Source organism: Dermacentor andersoni, chromosome 7 (genome assembly GCF_023375885.2).
Source record: "Dermacentor andersoni chromosome 7, qqDerAnde1_hic_scaffold, whole genome shotgun sequence".
NCBI lineage: Eukaryota > Metazoa > Arthropoda > Arachnida > Ixodida > Ixodidae > Dermacentor > Dermacentor andersoni.
Window position 1 is genome coordinate 93,763,840 of NC_092820.1, and position 22,569 is coordinate 93,786,408.

Sequence of the window (22,569 nt, forward strand, 5' to 3'; positions counted from 1 at the left end):
CTTAATTTTTTTCGGTATAGCTGCAGGCTGCCCCGTTCCAAAAGGAATAAAAGAAGGCTGCCGCCGATCGCTGAGACGCTGGCTACTCGCACCTGCCGGAGAGCATGTGTGTATTTGCCTATGATAAATCTTCTTGCGTGACCGTGTAACGTTTTCAAGCACTTTCGGCACGTTTACTACCTCATTCTGCCAACTCCTCTTTGCTGAGGGTCAGTTTTAGCGTCATTCTTAAGCTTCCGTTGCATGCCGCCGCGATTTTCGACCAGCCACCACAAGCTAAGTAAGAGAAAGCCGACCAATCGCACACGCCGGCACCACCCTCTTCATCCGGTTATCGATTTTCACTGCACTGGCTCTGCCCCTGTGAATCCCTCTCCACTTGAGCGTTCTCCTCGCCTCTTGTCAGCCAATTAGATACGACAAGCCGCTCAGTGTAGGCAATGTTATTCGCTTTCCAAGCAAACAAAAGTGACCTCCAATGAACGCGGAGAGCGTTTGATTGGTCTTTTCAGACAACCCTGCGGGTGACCGCCTGGTGCTTGCGTCGGTGGTTAAGTAAATTTGACGTCAGGAAATTGGAATAGAAACACATTGGAATAGTGTTACGTTATAGGGCCCCTAAATAAGTTGTTCAAAGGTAGAGCACCCCACAAACGCGGCGAATGTTCTATGGAAACATTGTATATAAATCTTGGCACATCAAAGAATCTGCAGCATATAGTACACATTTGAAGCCAGGAACACGTTACAAGCCGTTGCCCTCCCAAAAATAGAAACGAGGTGTGGAGCAATTGTATCAGAAAAGTCTTAGAGTGCCGGTACACCTTCACGCCAGTAATGTGTGCCCGGCTTGTATCCCCGTAAAAGAACATAAAGGTATTTGGGTGACACGCATACGCATTCAATACCAGTATAATGACTACGTAAAATTCCGCAAACCAAACCATGGACCTAAGATTTTAGATTATTTATCTGGGCTCACCAGAAGCGATGCCAAATTGGTCAGTCTGTGATAAGAATTCATGGGTGCTAGGTTCGTCTCCTCGGAAAAAGCCAACATGATCTGCGTAGCTAATACCTTCATTTAGTTGCTGGTGATGTTAAAAACCAGAATGTCGCTACACTGAGGAATGGTGGTACACAATGGCTCCAGAGAAAGTGCGAACAAAAGTGGGGATAATGAACAGCCTTATTCAGCTGCCATGATTGGCTAACCGCTCAACATTTGTGTACTGGATACAGTTGTACAGCGTCTGCACTTTCCTCGTGTTCAGGTACGTCGATTCCCATTTGCGGATGATGTTGATGACGCTGATGCTGACGCCTTATTAAATGGCACAAACCCACGGCGGAGGATAGGCTACGAACCTGGTGGTAATATCATAAAACAAGAAGAAGGGAAAATGAAGGGATAATCGAAGACGAGAAAGGAACTGATAGTAAACGAAATAAAATAGTGTATAATGAGGTGGTCAGCCTTGCGGAGATAGGAATTAGAATATGCACTTATTATTAAATATACCCAAAATAAAGGCTAGGTGTAAGGAACGAATAATTTCCCAGATAAGCGCTATCTAGGAGGCGTTGGCCAAGCGCTTCAACGCGCTCGTTTCCCCGCGAGGAGTTAACGACTCGAAGGGCCGCTCAGCAGCGTTCAAGTGGACAATTAATGCTTTCGCGCTCACAACTTAGAGGTGCTTAGGAGTCCTCGGATTTTTCAAGGAGCCACTATCATCGCCATCACCTAAGTATAAGCGTGTGCCTCAACGCTTTTTAGATTTGCGCGTGCCGCTCGTGAAGGACGACGACGAAGAAGAAGCGTTCTCCTTCAAAAGATTAGGTGAACGTTTCAGCACGCAATTCTTGGCCGATCCCCCAGCGTGGGTACGAGCCATAACATGAGGCCATCATCATCATCATCATCTCTGTCGGCTGTGACGATTCGTCGTTCTCGGAAGCCGTCGCAATGCGCCGTGGCTCATTCCAGGGGATCCTCGCCACCAGGGATGACGATGGGACGGACTCGGGCGAGGAGTACGTCCCTTCGTCGCCGCCGTCACACCATCACCGCCGGCGATCGTCGCGACGCAAGTCAACGTCTCCCCCGGCGTCGTCCGCCACGTCGCGCCGCGGGAGCCGCAGGTCGTTGTCGCTAGTGTCGCGTCGCTCCAGCATGTCGTCTTCGATGACGTCGTCGACGTCGGTGGCCTCACGGCTGTCCCGGGCGGCACACGGTGCGGCCCCCGCTTCGCCCATCACTAACGACGACCTCTCGTCCGAGATGGACAGCACCGATGAGGACGCCGAAACCAAGAGGTAGGCCCTTGGGCACCTGAACTGCGATTAAGCGATAGGCAATGCAATGCTCAGGTATTTGTAACAGGTTAATCAATCAAATGACATGAAATTGCACAAGATTACCTTTAAGGTATGCAGCCAGAAACTTAGTAGCGTAATTCTCAAAATTTTTCTATTGCTCTGTCAAGGTATCTATAGGAAATGAATGTTCACAGGAAGATGAGAGTTGAAGCGGTCAACAGTAGACGAAAAAGAGAAGCATCAACTTGGAGCCAACCTTTCGTCAAGAACTTATCTTTGCCGATGCGCAAAAGTCCCTTTGTCGAAACGTTGGCTCCATGGAACCAGAAGCGTTCCATATTCGGCCACTCTTGACGGTCGGTAGAATCATCGAGAACATTAGAACTTGTGCAAGTAATTTAAGCCCGAGTATTTAAGTACGCTGGAGAACCACCCGCCTCTGTTTTGGAACGTATCTTCAACCTCGTTGCAACCTCAGGTGGGCCCCATGACGGCGACGGTCAAGGCTTATCTGGAAGATGGAGAGATCCATCCATTTGTTATCAAAGATCTGCGGCACTACAAAACTCTCCACGATATAATCCGGACTGTCTTTGCAACATTGGCTGACTGCTAGTCCATTGTTTCATGGAAGAATTCTGAAGGAGAGGAGACTGTCATGACCAGTGACACAGAGCTGGTACAAGCTCTGTAGAACGCGAATGATGACCGGTTGAAAATATGTGTAAGCATCGATGGCCAGAGAGAGCGAGGTGCAGCTGGTCCCAGTTCAGAAAAACGAACAGCAGCTGCGAAGTTCAGCTGCTGTTGGATCTCCAGAGTAGAGAGTTCGTGCCAGAGTTCTATACTATGTCTGTGAAAGGGAGGTTCGAGGAGTGCGTTGCAAGTGCCCGCAGCGTGTAGACTACGATCTCTTAGGGCCATGCCACGGAATGAAGATGCGCGAAGAACGTGACCTGCCTGAAGTTTGTCAACTCTGGAATTCGTCCTCTGTGGTCCTTCCCTGCCTGGAAGCGCCTGTGGCGTGGCTCCGGATACCACCGGAGAAAGCAAGAAGGAGGTCCCAGGTGCTCCACGGCCCAAGGTGCCTATCGCTCGACACTAAACTACGGGCCAGAACAGAAGCAGTAGCAGGACGAGCACCAGGACTGTTTAGATGAACGCCTGTGTTATTGTTGTGAAGTCTGCAGAGAATGTTGAACAGGCCTCATTCGTAGTCATCCCTTATCCATTCGCTCATTCCGTGGCAGGACCACCAAATTTAGCGTTACCATGTCTAATGATGCACTATTTAATGGAATAGCGAATCGCACTGGAGTTATTGGTCTTGAACTCATAAGGGCAGTAATTGATATATAGACGAGTTGCATCGTCGAAACGTTGGCTGCAGCGACATCCCTCGCTTGAACATCGTTAATAACTTCAAGACTCCCAGCTTGCTCTGACCTTGTTTCTTACTTGGATTACTATGCCGTGGAGTGGTCACTGTGTCTTGGAACCCCAAAAGTGTAGCACTGTAAAATGAAGTTTATGCAGCTTTTACGATACTCATGCGGAAAGCTTGCACGAAATGAGGATAAATTTACTGCCAAGTAATTAGAGAATCGTAGATGCATGGCTGCTTATTTTATTGCTTTCCAAGCCCTTACAACACACATAACAAGCGAACCCACGAGCCAATACTGTACCAATATAGCTTCTGGGCTTGAATATCAGCTGTTGAATGAATCCGTTGTATATCATGCGTTGTTATATTAAAAGGCATGCGTGCTTAAAAAAAAAACCATTCAGCCGGCATTATATGCACATGTGCTATGTCGTGATTTATTTCATATCTGCAGGACTGCATGCATATCTGCAGAACAGATATGCATTGGAGCATTGGACGACATACCGACCGCCTGCCGAACATAGCAGCCGAGGGAAAGTTCAGGCAAAGCGCCTTAATATTGCGCGGTCGTGGTGGTGGACTTCCGAGTAAACGAGACCCGTGGAGACAACTTGACGCCATCGTAGCTAAGAACGGCACTAGAGTGTTCGAAGCAGGGCACAGTTTATTGGTGCGATGTATGGCGTCAGGGGCGCAGAAAGGAGAGTGCATGGGGTGCAGTGTGGTGCATGACGAGAAGAATGGCGCCGTTGAACGCTCATCCAGCTGAGGGCCCTACGAGAAAGTGGGCAGCCTCGGTGACGCAAAAACTTAACTGATGCCGAATCTGTGTTTACTATTGATGTATAATACGGGCATGTTTTACTCCTTATTATTCGTAGTCGCGCGTAAGTATAGTCGCTGTTTACGGGCGCGACACCAACTTTTGACGCGGTATTTGATGTGTGCTTTCTGAAATCTTGCATACATCCGTAGGGATTTTTCTGAGATTCCGGTTTATTTACTTCTGGTTATAAATGTAAAGCCACGGAGCGCATAAGGGCGTGTGTGGCATCCCTGCGAACTTGGCGTGGTACAAAAAATTGCCACAGGGAATTCTGGCGTTAGTGTTATGCGGGAGTTGCAAGTATGGCGCTGCCGCCGGCAGGGAAATGGGGGTTAGCTCACGGATTGGCCGAAAACTTGCCCTGGCTTCAAATGGCTTTGTGACTTTGCACACTGATCGTTTTCAACAAAACAATACGCTATGAATGCAGCAATCTGCAAGAATTATGCATTTAAGCAGAGACTACGTGCCTTGCAATGTTCGGAAACCAACGAGTCATCGGTAATTTGGAACGATACTGCGCTATAAAGAATACCACAAGAATGTTTGGAGCCAAAAGCACGAATATTAGACGAATCCATGGATGTACTAACCATCATTTCCATGGCATGTAAACGATCGAAGCGCCAGAGTTTCCTCTAGTAACTTTTGTAGGAAACTCTATGCACACCAACTAGATGAAAATGCACGTCTTGCGTTTTTGCGTTTTCACCGAGTGGGCAGGGGTTGTTGAAAACAGTACGTCAATTTCCTGAGCATTTTCTAAAGTGATGTACAGAACACCTAATTCATTATTTATCATATCTGGTAATTTGACGAGAAAACAAGTATGAACTATTCGCGAAACGAATGGTCGTGTATCAATTCATATATAGTTTGTTTTCTAGGACATTGAAAAATGTGGGGTCGTTGCACGTTTTTACGCATTTCTCAAAAGGCAAATTGCGGGCGCGTCTTTTGGTGACGGTTTGTCGTGTGATTTCCCGGCGCTGAGTCCATGCCGGAGGCTTGTCATACGTGATCAGCAAGAAGCTGTCGAATCAGAGGGAGCAAACGGCGTGCGACGCTTACACCCAGTTAAATGCAGTTTTCGCAAAAGCAAGCAAGCTGCGTAAGAAACCGAAGATGGCGCCGAGTTGCAGGAGTGCATGTGCAATGGTATTGTGTGCTCGAGCGTAATACTGGTACAACATCATTTTACCTCAACTTATACAAATGAAATCAAGTAGTCCTGAGGGATTGTTTGTGAGGGGGAACATTTGTTTTGCATGAGAACATGCTAAACAAAGCATGCTTTGTATGTGGTAGCTTTGTTGAGAACTCGCGCAGAACGATGTAGCTCCTGTGTCGCACTGGTAGCTACTTGAAATTGCGACAGTGATCTTATGAAAGGGATAACAAAGTATTTAAAAAAAGTGTGGTTCTCCTGCGGAGAGTCTACGTTACGCTATATGTGCCGACATTTTCTCTCTCTCCGACTCTACAAAAACGTTGACTCGTTCGCGAGCGAAAATCAGCTACCAGAAGAAAAAATGGCAGTAGAAGTTTGCGTGATAACCGAATGAAGAAGACGCTGTTGTGCCTGTTTCTTGCCTCTCATAAATATGTATCATATGCATGTTGCAGCGATTCCGGCCTAATGTTGATGCACTGTGATCAGAAATGCCACTTATATTACGAAAAAAAAAGAAAGCTCAAACTTTGACGTACGTACTCCTTCACGATTACAGGAAAAAAGGAGGGGCTCACGCTGTTTCTGAGGCTCACGCTTTGTCGACTAGCTGGATAATTACATGTTTATGTGTTCTGCTCTGGTGTTGACGGAAGCTCGTTCCCCTCCAGGCTCCGCGAGCCGTCGTTCAACATGGCCCCCGAGATGAGCGGCTGCCTGCTGCAGTTCGCGGTGGACGTGAGCCGCAAGCTCCGCGAGGGCGGCGACACGCGCAACCTGCTCGTGTCGCCCCTGCTGCTGGCCGGCATGCTGGTCATGCTGCTGCACGGCTGCGCGTCGCGCACCAGCGCCTCGGCGGCCGCCCTGGGCCGCGCGCTGCACGTGCACTGGGCGCCGTTCCGCATGGCGCGCTCGTACGACCGCGTGGCGGGAGCCACCATGGCGCCCTTCCGGCGGCCCAAGCTGCGCGTGCGCCACTTCACCTACACGTGCTTCATGGCGCTCTTCCACGACGACAGCGTGCCGCTCGCCCGCTCCTACTACCAGATGCAGGTACCGCGCCATTCGTGTCCCTGTCTGCACGCCTCACCTCTTTTTTTGCGTAATGAATCCTTACCGACTAGCTCAGCTTTCTGTCGTTCTAAGCTTCATTTCTAGTACTCTGAGCCCTTTTCCATGTTCCCCTAGATGAGTTTTGTGTCTTCTTTCTTGTTTCGCCTCAGTGCTCCTTTCAGTTGATAGTCGGCGTTCGCGTTGTCCACTTCTCTACTCTTGTGTCCTGTCTGCACGCCTCACCTCTTTTTTGCATAGACGTCCGCACGCCAAGTTTCATCCTAGACACCAGCGCTTGTTTCTCCCCGGACGGGACGATTTGACCTCCCACGGTGTAGGCACAGCCTCCTATATTTTTTTATGGCGTAGGGAGCCGCCATAGTATCAGGGGTAGCACACTCTCAAGTTCAACAAATGGCCACAGAGGACGAAAAAATCTACCGCGCGCCGCTGCTAACAAAACCAGCATAGTACAATCACTGTGGGATGCTTACGTTAGTTGCAACGTTTCCCGCTAGAGGCGCCGTAATAAGCGCACGGTTATTTTACAAACTTTCTCTTACAATTACCGAAGTATTTTTATTACATATGAAAAAGGGCAAAATTATCATTGCTAATTAGATATTGCACTATTTGTTAGTAAGTTAGTAAGTTTATTGTTTCTTTGTCACTATAAATGCAAATAGCTTTCAGCATCATCTATCTTTCACGTGACCTCTGGCCTGGATTTAAAATTTTTACCGGTATTTTCGAGTGAACGGCGGCACGGGTTCATTCGTTCGTACACTTAGACTGGTTGCTTCGTTGTTGCTAAAACTAGTTCATTGCGCTCCGATGTCTCGCGTTATTTAACTTGGGGTGAAGTGACGTGTTTTCAAGCGGACATGTAAGCCCGAAAGCTAGGTTTCGGTCGCGAGCCATTCGGAACACGGCTGCATCGAAGTGGGAGCTGGATTCTGCTGCTGCTGACAACGGAAATAACGGTGAGTCGTTTAACACCGCTGCTTGAATCGTTATACAATATTCGTCTCATTAACTTACAGGCGGATACACGTTAACGAAATACATCCTGCATTACATATGGGCAGTCAGGATCCTCCGTTGCTGTTTCCTAAGTAAACCTTTACTTGCGAGGCTGTCGCTATACACACACAATCAGGAAAGAAAGAGAGCAATATCGGAACGCGCGTCGCATATTTAATCTTATTGTAGCCGTGGCCATGGGTGACTGAGTAGCCTTATCAATATGCATGTAAAACTGTTTTTCGAGTCCGCCGGCAACTTCTTTCGTCCACAAAACCGAATAATCCTTTGGTAAAATGAAGTGAAAGTACAGAATTTAATGTATTAAACAGTTTGCAAGCATGATAATTCACCCATATTTCGTACTTGCCGGTTCCAAATGTTCTTGCTGTTCAGTTTGGTTTACCGCAGGGCATTTATTTTTGCAGTAGTGAAGTGGTGCATCACGTTCGTGCAGAAAAGTAATGCATCAGTTCCAATAGCTTCATGACTTTCATGCATTTGCTTGTGGAACCAGCAGTGTGATCTCTTCTAGTGTATAAATGAGCGCACAAATGTTCTCATTTGTGATTTTAATAATACTTCAGCTGTTGACATGCATTGTAGTTAGGCAGACATCAATTTTATGGACAATAGCAATATTTATTTAACATGCTGCTTAAGCACCCTAGAACAGACAGTGTACATTTGCATGTGTTCTGTGGTCGCAAACCATTACAATATATATGTCACATCTTACTGCATTTCATATTGCAAAATTGTGCTTTTTCAATTTCTGATGCAGTCAATATATTTGCTCCAGACATGCAGTAATGAGGACGGCACCAGTATAAAGCAACACACTCCACGTACTAAACAGAAGCTGCTTCCTGCTACAACAAGGTCATTGTGTGGACTTTGGCTGCTACCACAAGGTAAACAACACCTGGTTCAGAAATAAATAATGCTTGATATATGCTGTATTGGCTTGCTAGTCTTGATATACATGTCATTTGTTTGCAGCAGATATGAATTTTTTTTTTCAAATTTATGGTTTAGTATAATTGCTTCGAACATAAAAGAAAACACTGCATGAGTTTGGCTAATCTGTGATGTATCTCATGTGTCACTGTTCTGCCCCAACATAGTCTATGCCAAGCACATCTTGGTCATCACAGGAGCTCCCATCTACACCAACAGGAAGGGGCTGGAGCCGAATTTGCAAGGCTTTTACACCATGAACAAAGAAGCGCAAGCAGAAGAATTTGGATATCATGTTTGCAGAGGACTGTGTCAAGACTGAAAAGAGCTTCAGCCACCATTCCACCAGCACAGCTATTTGGCCGAGTCATCCAGGTAACTCAGAAAGGACTTTCTAGAAATTCTTCGTGTTCAGATGCACCTGCAACTTCTGACCAAGCACCGACGACTCTGGCCAAAAGAGTTCCGTCAGTTTGCCCTTAATCAGCTTCCTGGCCATGTCATTTCCATTTGTGCGAAGTGTATTTTTTTTCTATAAATGCAAGCTTTTCATTGCCCATTCTCGTTAGAGATCATTCTTCCTCCTCGAAACATAAAGGTCAACCGATTCTTCGCTGATACTTAATACCAGTCACTGTCTGGTAGCGTACCATATCTGTAGCAGTATCTTCTAGTGTATGTTGTCATACACAATTCCTCTCCTGAAATAGCTGATGCAGCATCGGCATGGTTATTGCATTAACCTACGCACCATGTACTATGCACCATTTTACTTTTCTTGATGTTTTTAGCCTTCAATGCTTGCAGAGCAGAGTGGCTTCTCTCTTGAATGCAAGCTTTCTCATTTTCCATATTCCTAGTCTCGTTGATGATTCATCTTCTTCCTCAATAGCCTGGGTCTTTGTGCAAGCTACACTGACGTGATTTATTGCAGAATCTGGTTTTGCTGCCCTACTTGGTTGTGGTCGCTGTGTTAAGTTTCTCAGATCTGGGGGCCTGGTCAGTTGCGTTGGTAAAGCAGTCTCTCGAGGTAAGCACCTGCTCCTGCAGTCCGCACAGCAACATAGACTACCAGTATACACGCACTGTAACTGGTGCTCTCCGTTCGTTCTTTCCTGCTGCAGCCATGGGCAAATTGTGCTTGTGGCCTACCTCGGCCATAGTTTGCTCAGAATGGAGAGCAGCATATGTGCTTACATGGTTCGAAGTACATGAAGTTGATAGCCACATGGGTGAAAAGGCCCGCAAAAGTGGCTGTCGAAGGTGATGCCCACAGAACCGATTTGTCCATATTGAGACAAAGTGGGGCACCAAGTGCGAGCCACACGTCAGTGGCCCCCGAAAGAAAAGAAACGTGCAGGTTGGAAAGGAGTTAACGCTAAAATGCCGGGTAGTCCATGTTGCTGTGTTGGCTGCGGCAGCAGATGCCTGCATCACCCGATTGCTTCGCAATGGAAGTTGCTCATCTTCAACGGCGACTACCGCTGCGAACAGGTGGAACACTCTGTCCAATCTGCTTGCGCCGCTGGTTGTCGCTCGTTACCAGACCGCCATGTGCGACGACGACGGTGAGCCGTTCACGAGCTCGCGTCAATGATTCCAGTGTATCTTGACATGCAAATTTTATTACTGCTATTGCACGAGAATGTGCACTGCTTGTCTTCTGCCAATAAAGTCGCGCGTTGTGTTCATTCACTTGTGGCTTGTTTCTATGGGCGTCAGTAGAGGCTCTTTGGTCTCCTGGCATTTAGAACGCACCAGCTACGCGGCAGCCAAGGCATTGAGGCATGCCGCATAGCCGGCAGGGCAAGCACGGCGCGTACCAGCGTACGAGCGTACGCGACCGGCATAAAACGGCCATATTGGATTTTGCTCTAAAAAAAAAGTACACTTCCGCTTCCGGATTGAGCAACGTCATCTGGCGTCCACCTAAGTAAGTTCCATGCGCTGCCGCTGCTTATTTTCGCAGCACTGCGGAAGGTACAGTTTCCCTTCTCTAAACTGGTTCTTTATTCTATGATAATATAGGCACCGTGCATCCGCCAGGGGCCTCGACCGTCGCTTCGCGATCGGTGGTGCTCGTGGCGACCTCGCCGTCCGTGTCGGGAACGCTCGGCGCCGCGGCCACGCTTGGTCGTGTAGCGATCCAATGTGACGGCGACCGCGAGCAGTGCTTCGCTGTCCATAACGACCGTTTTCTTTTTTGTTTGACTGAGTACGACACTGAGTTTTTTTTCTTTTCCGAGGTAGAAATATAGCTAAAGGGGAACACTTTAATCGAGCGGGCCATGTCCTCGACATGAAAGTGATTGCTTAACAGCTGGCGTCGAGATTTCGGGCCGCTGTATTCCTCAAGCTCGGATTAGCACGCTATTAAATTCCGTGACATTATCCATACAGTGACAGTGAGATCCGTACAGCCCTTCTTGGAGCAGTTTTCGAACAAATTTCGAGCAATTTTCAATATATCGAGCGACAGCTGCATGCCTCGCACTACCATTCGTAGCGCCCGTGTACGAGCCGCTTGCGGACTTCTTGTAGACTTCTGGAAATAATATATTGGTTGTAACCAGGACAGAACTCGATCTTCATTGAATTTCACACTGCACTGAAAGGGCTTCCTGCATATTTTTACATGCTTTGCGGATACCAAATTTTCCCATTTTTAATGAGCCAGAAAACTATGTAAGATGTGCGAAGCACCCCGCATTCAAATAACGCACACATATAATTGCTTGACAAGCTATGCAGCTTTCATCACAAAGTGCCGCAACTATAAACGCGCTAAAAATCGACGGTTTTGTCGAACGACTATATGTTCCCTCAAAAATATGGCAGTTTCAAAAAGTAAAGAACAACCGGACTTATTTTTGCCTGCGAATCAGGTGTGTCAAACTTCGCTGCACTTTTTCACCCAATGCCCCGTTGGGAAGCCGTAGAACTTTGTCCCCGCCTCGTTGCCGTAGGAACTGTTGCATCTCACAACACCGCAGTTGTGGCTTGCGATTTTCCGGACTCACGCCAACACATAAGTAACTGTTTTAAAAGCGCTGCGCACGGGCGCTGCACGCCCTACCGAGCTAGCACTGTCGACGCTGACAGAGCGGCCGCTTTTCCAACGTTGAAGCACTAGCCATTCGCGCCGACGCGGAGTTCGATGTGCAGGATGCCTATAAGTTTCGCCGGTTTGAAGGTATCCACTTGAACCACCCGGTCCAGGTGGTTACTCCTGCCGTCGGCTGCTTGTTGGCTGCTGCTCTATACAGATGGTGTCGCAGATGTTGGGCACAGGTTCCTTAATGTGCGCAGCATGTCAAGATTTAGCCTGCTGCAACTAGTCCAACAGCAACTGCTGTCAACATATTGTAAGAGCGGCCCGCTTCCGTAGTATTGTTCTGTAGGACGGCGTATTGGCAACTGGCATGACATGCCGTCGTCACCTTACTGCACAAAGCAAGTGCTCAACGAACGGTTAGCTTGGCGCACGGACATCTATGTAGTCTATAGCCACGAGATTCCAGTTTGTTGTCGTGTCCCGCCGACTCTTAACTACGCGACGCGATCACTGATGTGAGATGAGGATGGTCGGCAATGAGGTTGAGGCTAGAACTCTCTCCTCTTCCTTTCTGCAGAGGTTAAATGAAGAATACATTTTGTATGCGTATACACTGGGATCAGACAGAAAAAGAAATCCGAGGATACCTAAGCACATCTTATGAGTTCTGAATGCGAAAGCATTAATGTCTAATTCAACGCCGCTCAGCCGTCCTTCTAGTTTTGCGCTGCCAATAACGTACCATAGCGGTACGTGCTGCCCGAACTGGCTAGCAGCAGCAGCAGCCTGCGGTGCCAACGTCGCATGCCACCTACGTCCTGTGCGACGAGAGACCGAGGAACCAGTAGCGGCTACCAAGGCCAGCAAACGATAGCGGTACGTACTGCCCGAGCCAGCAAGTAGCAGCACCCTGCGGTGCTGGCTCGGAAACCGCGTGCCGGCTTCCGAGAGCGATGGTGACGCGGCGTTGCGGCGATATACTCTCCCCTCACTCAACACCTGGCGCGCTATCGCTGAGCGGGTGTGCCCTTTGGCCCGCTCTGCTCCGTTGATGCGCGCTTGTGACGTGGCGACGCAGCCAATGGGACTTTAGGTGCCATTACGCTGCTACAGACTACAGAAGCCGGTTTTTCTCTCGACCGGGCATTTGACGCTTTCGCATCAAAATGGCCTGTGGGTAATCCATGCAGTAGTCTTCGCGAGGGACCCCATGAAGACACCTGAGGCTATCGAACGTCGAGTGCACTCCTCTCTGAACGGCGTAGGACGCGACGGGCACTGCATGTATATATGAGAGCTGTGCGAAAGCTCAGTCCAAGGCTACAAGGTGTGGGCTAGATCCAGGACGAAGAAACCGGCGTAACTGATCGCCACTGCGTTGGGCGCCTTTCCGTTTTGTCAAGGGCGCCGACACGCCAGAGGTACGCTGTGTTTTCTTGACCCTTGTGCACACTCGTGAGTTACGAGATAAATATATGGGGACTGCGCCAAGGTACAACGAAGGAGGACGCGCCTTGCTGTCTTTGTCCCACGCTAGCCCAGCTGCATTACGTGACCGCGGATAAATACTCCAGAATAAGCTCTCTACGTTTGCATTTTATGGCGTAGCAGTCACAGTACTGCGATCGTGATTGGGAGATCACTAGTTTGAGTTGCGTGTCCAGGGGAATTTTCCCCCCTTTCCTTCGTGCATATTATTACATCGTTTCTGTCCGTGACGTCTCCCGGAGTTGTTTAACTACGCTTCACCACAAGGCCTAACACAGAGGGTTTCTGCCAAGGGGAGAGAAGCGCGAGGGTGTACGGGTGCTTAGGTATACAGATGCCGCTTTAGCGGCCGCTGACCAATAAACAATGACACGTTGTTACTGCGAATTTGTTGTATGCTTCGCCATTACAGACTCTATTGGCCATTGTTATCGCGTTTGGACGAAAGTTAAGCGCTCGAGTTCTCGTGTAATGCGCATTGCCATCGGCTAGCGACGGACGGAGCAAGGGGTGTACTACTGTAGCACCGAGGCGCAGCCAACGCATTTTTCTCTCGCAACTTGTATATCGTACATACGCACAATCGTCGGCCATAGGCGGCGCGGCTCTCGCTTGTCGGCACCCTTGACATAATGGAAACCCGCGTGCGTTGGCCCTGTTGAACAGGATTTGGCGATCGTGAGCACCTTTTTCACACTATATATACGCATGAAGGTCGAAATCCCATTTTTTCACCTAACAAAGCTGAAACGTATTATTCTGTTCACCTCCATTCGTATTTGTCAGAAAAGAAAAGTAACGAGAAGCCGAACCGGTGGCGCGTTGACACCGCTTCTCCTGCAGGAGCGCCTGTCGTACCTGCTGGTGAGGCGCAACTTTGCGCAGGACGCCGAGCAGTGCCGCCTGTCGATGGACGCCCTGGCGCGCGCCCTCTCCTCGTTCGCCTTCAAGCCGGGCCACATCTTCCCGCCGGGCTCGGTGGACGAGCGCAGCCTGGTCGTGCTGTTCTCGTGCATCCGCCTGGAAGGAGCGTGGCGGCACTCCTTCCAGCCGGTCAGCGGGGAATTCCACGAGACGCCCGAGGCCGCCGTCACTGTGGCCATGATGCGACAGACAGGCTCCTTCCGCATGTTCCGGTGCTCGGAGCTGGAGGTCCGTGCCTTCTTTACACATACGTTATGAACGGAACACACTACGAGGAGGAAAATAATTGGAGGACGCTTAAGCTTCGCCTTCAAGAGTGGAACGCGATAGCGTTATCGCACCCCGTTCGCACCGCCTACTCAAACGCGCTACTACGCCAGCCAAACGTCGCGATCGGCACAGATAGCCGGGCCCCGACGCGCCATGAAGGCGGACGCGATCATGGGACGAGTGGCGCGCCACGTGTCGGGGCAGCGCCGTACATTGCGAGGAGGGCGTCTTCTGTGTTTGCCGCGAGATGGCTCCGCGTGTGCGCAGAGTGCAGAAGAAATGTAGCGGAAACGTACTTCGCTACTCGTGAAACTGCGACTTCTGTAAGTTACATGGTCATAATTACCAATATACACCGCAGTACAACTTTCTACGGCACGTTTTTAAGGCAACACCGCATTCACTAGAGGCGACTTTGTCCCGTTTTCAAAGAACGAACTCGTGGCTGAGTGGTAGCGTCTCCGTCTCACACTCCGGAGACCCTGGTTCGATTCCCACCAAGCCCATCTTGCAGGATGTTTTTTATTTATGAAGTGCCTTCTGGGATTTATCGCTCACGGCCAATGCCGCTGACGCCGACGACACCGGCTTTTCTGCGACACGAGCTCCTTTTCTGCGACACGAGCGTTAAAAGCGAGCGATGGTTCCGCGGTTGGGGCGGGGGATTCTCGGGTTTCGCGGTAGGCGTGTTCATTCAGCGCGGGTTCAGACAGAGAGAATGTTAGTTAGCCATCCGCGGGTGCACGAAGTCGATGAATGGATTCGGTTGTAGGATGAGTAGGTGGCGTGGCAAACGGAATCTCCAGCACTCCTTTGGTCCGTAACTCCTTCAGGCACTCCACATATGCACGATTCCGCGCGCGTCGACAGCAAAAGCACTTGACACTCTTCTGAATGGAACTTTACTGCAGATGTGAACAACATTTGTAAAGTTTTTTAGTGAAATGAGTTGGAATTAAAGTAGACGTGCAGGTCTATGCTCCCGTAGCCGGCATGCCATTTTGTGGCAGGCTGGTTTCTTTTATTGTTTATCGCAACCCTTTACATCAGGCTAATTTTTAATGTGCCTGAGTGGGTTCTATCGAAGTATGCTGGACATAAAATTCTTCGCTTTTCAAATCTTACGTTCCTGCAGAGAGCGAGAGCGCACACATGAGTCCTCATATTGTGAACTGGACAAAACCTACTGAATAAAATAAAATTAGCTGCTGTTCACGTTGGATCAGTCTCGATATACAAGAAACGTTACAAAAATAAATTCTCAATAGACAAAATTATTGGCGCCTGTAAGAAATAAACGAAGTAGCTGCGGCGTGTTGCTTATGGGCATGAAGGGTATCGAATCGCATGAGACATGGCATGAGAGATAATTAACTGCAAAGACGCATTTAGTAGGGACCACCATGCCAAAGAGCTATGCAAGGCTTCCCTTTTAACGCGAAAGCGTTAAGGGCCCTGTGTCGCAAAAAATCAGGTGTCGGCGTCCGTCTCCGGCGTCCCCGTGAGCGAAAATTTCCCGTATATATTTAGGTATATGCATATTCCATGCTTTGCTATATGACGTGCGTTATATGCGGGTTATATTGCCACACCATTCTATCACTAAACTTGCTTATACCTTGTCTCACATTCTTGACAAATTTATTCCTCAGAATTTTGAGAATGACAGCCCACAAACAAATGTCATGAAACAAAACGGCGCCAGCGCATGCCTTTTATGTGAAATCTTTTTCAGACTGAAATATTAAGTGTGAAACGGCAACAGAAACCTGAATACGATTGTCTTTTTGACACGGCTGTGCCCTACCTCCGGGACCGGCTCATGCAAGAGGTCCCGTTTCTAGCAGAAAGCTCTCCTTCGTGCATAGCGTACGCCGCCAGCGTTTCCCTGTGAACATTATGGTTACATGCGTTGCTGCTGGTGGGAAACGAGAGACGCAGTCAGGGATCTCTGAATGCTATCGCGCTCCACTTTTGAAAGCGAAGCTTAAGCGTCCTCCAATTTGTGTCTTCGACAACTTTTGACGTGCATATGAAACCAAGATTGTAGATGGGTGATAAAGAAATTACAATTCACTAAAAGAGCGACACATGGTCGGCACTCGAAACAAGGAACTTGTTGACGGAGAGTAAGAACTTACATGTATGTATCCTAATTGGAATCTAACCATGAATCGTGTGCGCATTGGATGAAATCTGCCGTTCGCCGCGTCCTGAGAACCATTTTTGACGTTTTGAAGAGGTTCGTATACGGACCGCTTGTTTAGAGGCCGGAAATCGATGTTTCGAGCTCTTAACGAGTGTGCCTGAAAGCATTATAAATTAATCTAACTTCGTTGAAATATTGCGCCCGAATATTGCGAATGTCTGTTGCGTTAGAATAAACAAATAAAGCTTCGTTTTATTATGCCACTCCTATATTACCGTAGAACATCTTTGCGAACACTAGTGGTGGATGCCTGAGAACACACACGCACCCACACAGCACAGAAAGAGAGAGAGAGAGAGGGGGAGAAATATTGTCTGAAGATACAACGCCCCGATAAAAATTAAAATTAAATGCTAACGCACATCTACTAATTATGTCTGGACATAGTGATGCGGTATACCATGCGTCTTCGATACCTCCCGACTTTGCCTGCAATGTCGGTCGAGCTGTTTAGTGCCACATTTTCTTCTTTTCGTTTATTCAAGGTGAATTCAGCAGGAAATTGCCTTGGGATACATGGCTAAAGCCTGAGGAAATGCCTGATTTGGCCGTTGAGCCCTGGCAGAAAAGCGGCTGCAGGATAAGTGCAGTAGCTGAAAGAAAAGAAAGCAGATAACAAGCAAATAATCGATACACAGGTAAAAGTAAATCAAATCAGTAAAGCGAGGTCACCACACATGCATTACGCATTTAAGTAACAGAACTGGTTGGAAAAGATATTCCAAAAGGACTTCTTCTTGGGCAAGTTGGTGCTTAGATTTCCTTTGCGCCACGAAGTATACCTGGGTTGGAAAAGTTTTGCTGGACTTTGAACAATCTTGATGGGTACCTTTCCATTCTTCCTAATGCAAGAATACCACGACACATTTGGTATATTCGCGTGTTTATGGTGGCCGGCTAGACGACTTTCACTGACTTGGTCTAAATGGATGGTCGGTTCCTGTGTGGTAGTGGAAAGTTCGAATCGCCAGCCAGCCCTATGTGAAATAACAGTACAGTTCCGGCGACAGGTTCGGCACTTAGAATGTTGATGCATTCGACAACCATGATTAACATCTTGCTGCGAAGAAGACAAGTCCTTTTGTACGAATAATGGCTCCAGCATAGGCGCCCGCGAATATACGAAAAAATTGCCGCGCGACTGGCCGTTCGAGGCACTTTGCTGTGTGAATTCGCCGTGTGTAACAAGCGGGGTCAGATGTCTAATGATGTTGACAAGTCCCCCGCAGCATCGTCATTATTTACATTGGGGGAGGGGAGGAAGACCCTGCACAGGCCTAAGACACACCCCTCCTCCTCGCGGCGCAGGTGACGGTGCTGGAGCTCCCGTACGAGAACCGCGACGTGTCGCTGGTGGTGCTGCTGCCGCGCCGCCTCGACGGCCTCGCGGCGCTCGAGAAGCGGCTGACTGCCGCTCGGCTGCTTCACTGCGTGGCGCGGCTCGAGGAGCGGCACAACGTGACGGTGTACATGCCCAGGCTCAAGCTGCGGAGCGTCACCGACCTGGGGCCCGTGCTGAAGGATATGGGCCTCGGCGTGCTCTTCACGGACGAGGCGAACCTTAGGTATGTCTTCTGGCACCCGCACGCGTGCAGGGAATGTCCGAGCACTGGCTGTTCGTGGTCCCAGATGACTGCGACCATAACTCGGCTATATGCCTGAGTTGCTAGGAAGTTATCCGAGGCGGAGGCTGCTTCTACTCTTTTATTCTATTGACGGCTTGGTGGTTTGTGGCTAAACGCTGTAGACTGAACGTTGTTCAGCGGTGCACCAGAAACCTCGTATCTCGCCCACATCAACCTGCCGCTTTTAGATGTCCTGTGTAAGTCGTTTCAGCAACCGCCTGCTAGACCCTAGCTGTCCGCGCAAAATACCGCCAAACATTTGCTGGACTAAGTTATGTATCTGGTATCACCATCGATTCCACAACCAATCTCTCCCAATCAATCAATGGGACAAGAGGTGGTCGAACGTGCTTATTTATGATTCCACTCCCTCACTCTCAACTGACTTAACATTACGCAGAGCAATGTAACCCCAAAACAATGTAACCAGCGCTACGTAATCGTGATCACGGAACATGGCGCTCCTTTGTCGCCCTGACTTTCAGAAAGAAAAAAAGAATGCCGTGCCTTCCATTCACCTCGTCACAGTGAGCAGTACATGTGCACGGTTTCGTGTTTACTTTCTGCGGCTTGCTGGTGCTTATTTAAAAACAATCTTTAAATATACCTTACGCATTCATTTCATTATCAATGGATTACGAAGCTAAGAGGAAATTTCTGCCTTTACACCCACTGAGTGCGTACAATGGGCAAGAAGAAAATTGCCATGCTTTTCTGATACCAAACTGCGCAGAAGCCGTACACATCGCTTGGCTTATACTTGTCTAGATGTAGTGTAGGCTGTGCCACAGACACGTGCGGGAGACTTAATGAGCCTGTTTTGCTGCCCTGTTTAACAGTCAATTTTTCTTCATAAAACATAAGGCTATAAAGAAAAACTGAACTAGAAAAAAACTACCTTAAAAAGTTTGGTTGTCCTTCAGCGCAAAACTAATCTGGGTAAGCTGGTCCCACGGTTTGGCTGAAGGTAGAACTTCGCAAAAAGCCACAATTATGTCAACAAGTAACTCGTGTAGCCGACAACGATTGACGGAGCGTTTACAACCGTACCTCAACAAAACACTTTCAAGCAACGGCAAAGTTAGGTTCGATTTAGTATATGTTTACTGATGATGTGGTTTGTGACCTTCTTTAGAAGTGTATAACCTTCAACGCTAGACACATGAGACATAGACACTGCCGCTATTCATCTTCGAAGACTGCCTGGCTTAAAACACGCGCTGCATGCCTTTAGAGGAAGATAATCCAGTTTCATTACTTCCTGTCGTTGAGCACTTTCTTTCGTCACACGGCGTACATTGAACATGGCATGGCGTTCCCGTGTGTACGAGCCTTGTGATTACACAGGTTAATGTAGTAGTGTAATAACTTTCCGAGCACTTACCAAGCAGGCATTTTATTCCAGTCTGTTCAGTACACAAATAAATTAGTGTCCTTAGACGTAAACTATACTAGTACATGGCCTTCCTGGTGCAGTATTCCGCCACTTCCTCCCAAATGACTCGTTCGATCAAGCAAAGGCCCTCAGTCCCCAGCAGCTGCGGAACACCTTACCACGGCGGCGGTCAGACCTGTAACACAGCAGAGGGTGCTGAATCGGTTGGCGCAGGATAGGGGTAATTGGATATCGCAGGTAACAGGACCTTCGTCCTGCAGTGGACATAAAATAGTCTGATGATGATGACGACAATATAATTAATTTTGACGAAAATAAAAAAAAAATAGGCTGAGTTACATCATGCTATTGCCAACACTATTGTTGGGTTCGATTCGTGTCCAAAGAGACATTCATTTTCGAAGTCTTGGCTCAAGTTACGTGGCACAACGTGTACAAACGCATGTCCGTTGTGGCGCAGGTACCTGAGCAAAGCAGAGGGCGCGCACTTGTCCGGTGCGCGTCACGTGGCCGTCCTGCACGCCAACCGGAAGGGCGCCACGGGTTCAGACAGCCCCTCTTCCTCCTCTCCCTCTACTGGCCGCGGCGTGGTCTCTCCGCCGCCGGTGGGCGCCAGTCCGTCCGCCAGCCCGCCGAGCGGGGCCCCGTCTCCCGCTCCAGCAGCGGACTCGTCCAGCGCCTTCAGCAGCGGCTTCACATTCGACGAGCCGCGCACCCTGGCGCAGTTCGTGGTCGACCGGCCCTTCATGCTGCTCATGCTGAAGCGCCGGCCCGACGTCGTGCTGCTGCTCGGCTCCGTCAAGAAGCTGGTCTGAGTTTCACGCGGGCGTGTCACGGTCGGCGATGCGGATGCAGTAGCGTTTGCAGCGGCTGTTTTCAACCCGCACTCGACGAGTTAATTGCGAAAAAATACAGTATCCTCGCGAGCGAAGCGCTTCTCGTGCTGTCGTCTTTGTGCGCAATTGTGACCTCTGTTGGAACGTCTGCCAACGGTCCACTGTATATTGCCTCCCGCTTTAAGAAAGTGGGAAACCTATGTGCCGATACCAAGACGGCCTCGTCTGCGGTTATACTTGCGTGTCCATGCGCTTTTCTGTGAAAGTGTATGGTGCGGCGAATTTGTTTGTTTAGTTACCCTTGTTTATGTGCTATCCAATTGTGGCAGTAGCTGTAGACCACGGCGTCACAGACCACAGCCACCGAGGCGCGATAACGCGCGGGTAACGGCGCGCATAGTGCAGCAGGCCATGGATAGATCGAAACGATAAACAGGGCAAGTCTTTATAATGCGAAAAGGAACATGTTTGTAATGCAAAAACTTGCCTAAAAGTCGCACAATAAATTTTTGATGTTTAACGTGACAAGACCTGGATAAGCTGCGTCACGCTCAAGTAACGTCGAATCGGAGCGTGTCTCGCCGTCAATCAGTGCGTTTCATTGCGCATTTACGCCGCAAAGGCGTCATAAGTTTGTACCTTGAGTTCGGGATTTGTAGCTAAGACAGCAGCGGAATGAAAAACATTTCTGTGCAGGGTCAACTGTCAGCACAGTGCCATGCCCATTCACAGATAAGGGCGAGAGATGCAATCGGTGTGCACTGTGTAAAGCGGCACAACTCTGCCAAATCAGGATTAGCGGCGAAGGGAACCGCTGGTGTCATATATGCGGCTGGTGTCTGGGAAAAACCCTTTTTTTCCGATCGATAAACGTCAAACATCGTCTTCGTAGTCGTGACGTCGGCGCATCTGTATGAAGCGGTGTTTTGCAGAACGCCACCTGCACTCAAGGTTGCGGGCGTCTTTTTCGCAAAGTTCGCGCCATTTCGCCCTTCCAGCTCACTATATATCACCGCTAAGGCCGACTGCGATTGGGCAATATCTATGCAGTAGAGCTGTGCGCGGGCCGTCATTCTGAGGCCGCGCCCGGCCCGGGCCCTACACTACCACAGGCGGGCCGGCCCGGCTCGACGCTAAAGATCCGGCCCGACGTGCAATAAAGCGACGCCGACACAAAAAGAAACAATATCAAGAAAATCAGTTTATTTATATGACCTTATAATGTTGAACTGTTGCATTACATTTGACAAAAATCGTGAATATATACAGATGCAGCGCGCGTACGTGCACAATTGTTATTCTAAGTTATTGTGCAAAAACAGCAAGTTGTCCATTGATGAAGTGTTAAGGCAAGCGCTTCCGGGTGCGCGGCTTCGGAACATTGTGAAGCCTCGTCCTGAGAATGCCACAAAACACCCGATCGTCCTCTTTTTTGGGTCCCGACAGCGGCGAGTTGAAAAAGTTCACCCGTTTCTAAGGTGCTGCTGAAAGCAAACGGTGACCTTTCTAGCATGGGCAGTGACGACGTGTGCTTCCTGTCGGCATCGGTCAACGACCAGTCTTCAAGCAATACCACTGCCCATTGGAAAAGCTCCCTATACGTCGCCGCTTGGCTAATTTGTATGTGTGGCAAAGGCGACCCCGTGTGCGCCGTACGCAGACTTCGCTTCCCAAACGCTTCCCTTCTCAGGCTTTCTACTGGGAGGCACCTGCAAGCGGCGGCTTTTCCACAGCGTCGGTACTTGGTAGAACTGAAAATGCATTCCGGGCCTCCGCTAGTTTTCGTTTGCCTTTGTTAGCGTTTGTACTTTTCTCCCGCCCCTGTAGATTCCTTTTTTGATGAATAAATATATTGCACTTCCTGCTGTACGTACATGCGAGACAAGCATAATTTCGCATAAGGTAAGCAGTCGAGGTTGGGGAGCTCGACCGGTCCGTCCGAGACATAGAAGGCCTGGCCCGGGTCCGGCCCAAGTCCGAGTGAGAGAATCTCCAAATGGCCCGAGCCCGGCCCGTGGGCCCGG

The 22,569-nt window shown here is 49.0% G+C and overlaps 1 protein-coding gene and 1 pseudogene across 1 annotated transcript; both read left to right on the forward strand.

The window, feature by feature from the left end:
- Positions 1-1,899: 1,899 nt before the first annotated feature.
- On the forward strand, positions 1,900-21,065 carry LOC126534115 (ipis-1-like). Its single transcript, XM_050181330.3, has 5 exons — positions 1,900-2,316; positions 6,378-6,759; positions 14,129-14,437; positions 17,997-18,253; positions 20,170-21,065. Exons 1-5 carry the CDS (start codon positions 1,967-1,969, stop codon positions 20,522-20,524), a joined length of 1,653 nt encoding a protein of 550 aa, XP_050037287.1. The 5' UTR covers positions 1,900-1,966; the 3' UTR covers positions 20,525-21,065.
- LOC140219460 (uncharacterized) lies at positions 2,402-4,230 on the forward strand (annotated as a pseudogene).
- Positions 21,066-22,569: the final 1,504 nt, after the last annotated feature.

Coding starts and splice junctions, on each gene's coding strand:
- LOC126534115 (XM_050181330.3), top strand. CDS start 1,967: ATGCGCCGTGGCTCATTCCAGGGGATCCTCGCCACCAGGGATGACGAT. Junction 6,760..14,128: donor GCTCCTACTACCAGATGCAG/GTACCGCGCCAT, acceptor CTTCTCCTGCAG/GAGCGCCTGTCGTACCTGCT. Junction 14,438..17,996: donor TCCGGTGCTCGGAGCTGGAG/GTCCGTGCCTTC, acceptor CTCGCGGCGCAG/GTGACGGTGCTGGAGCTCCC.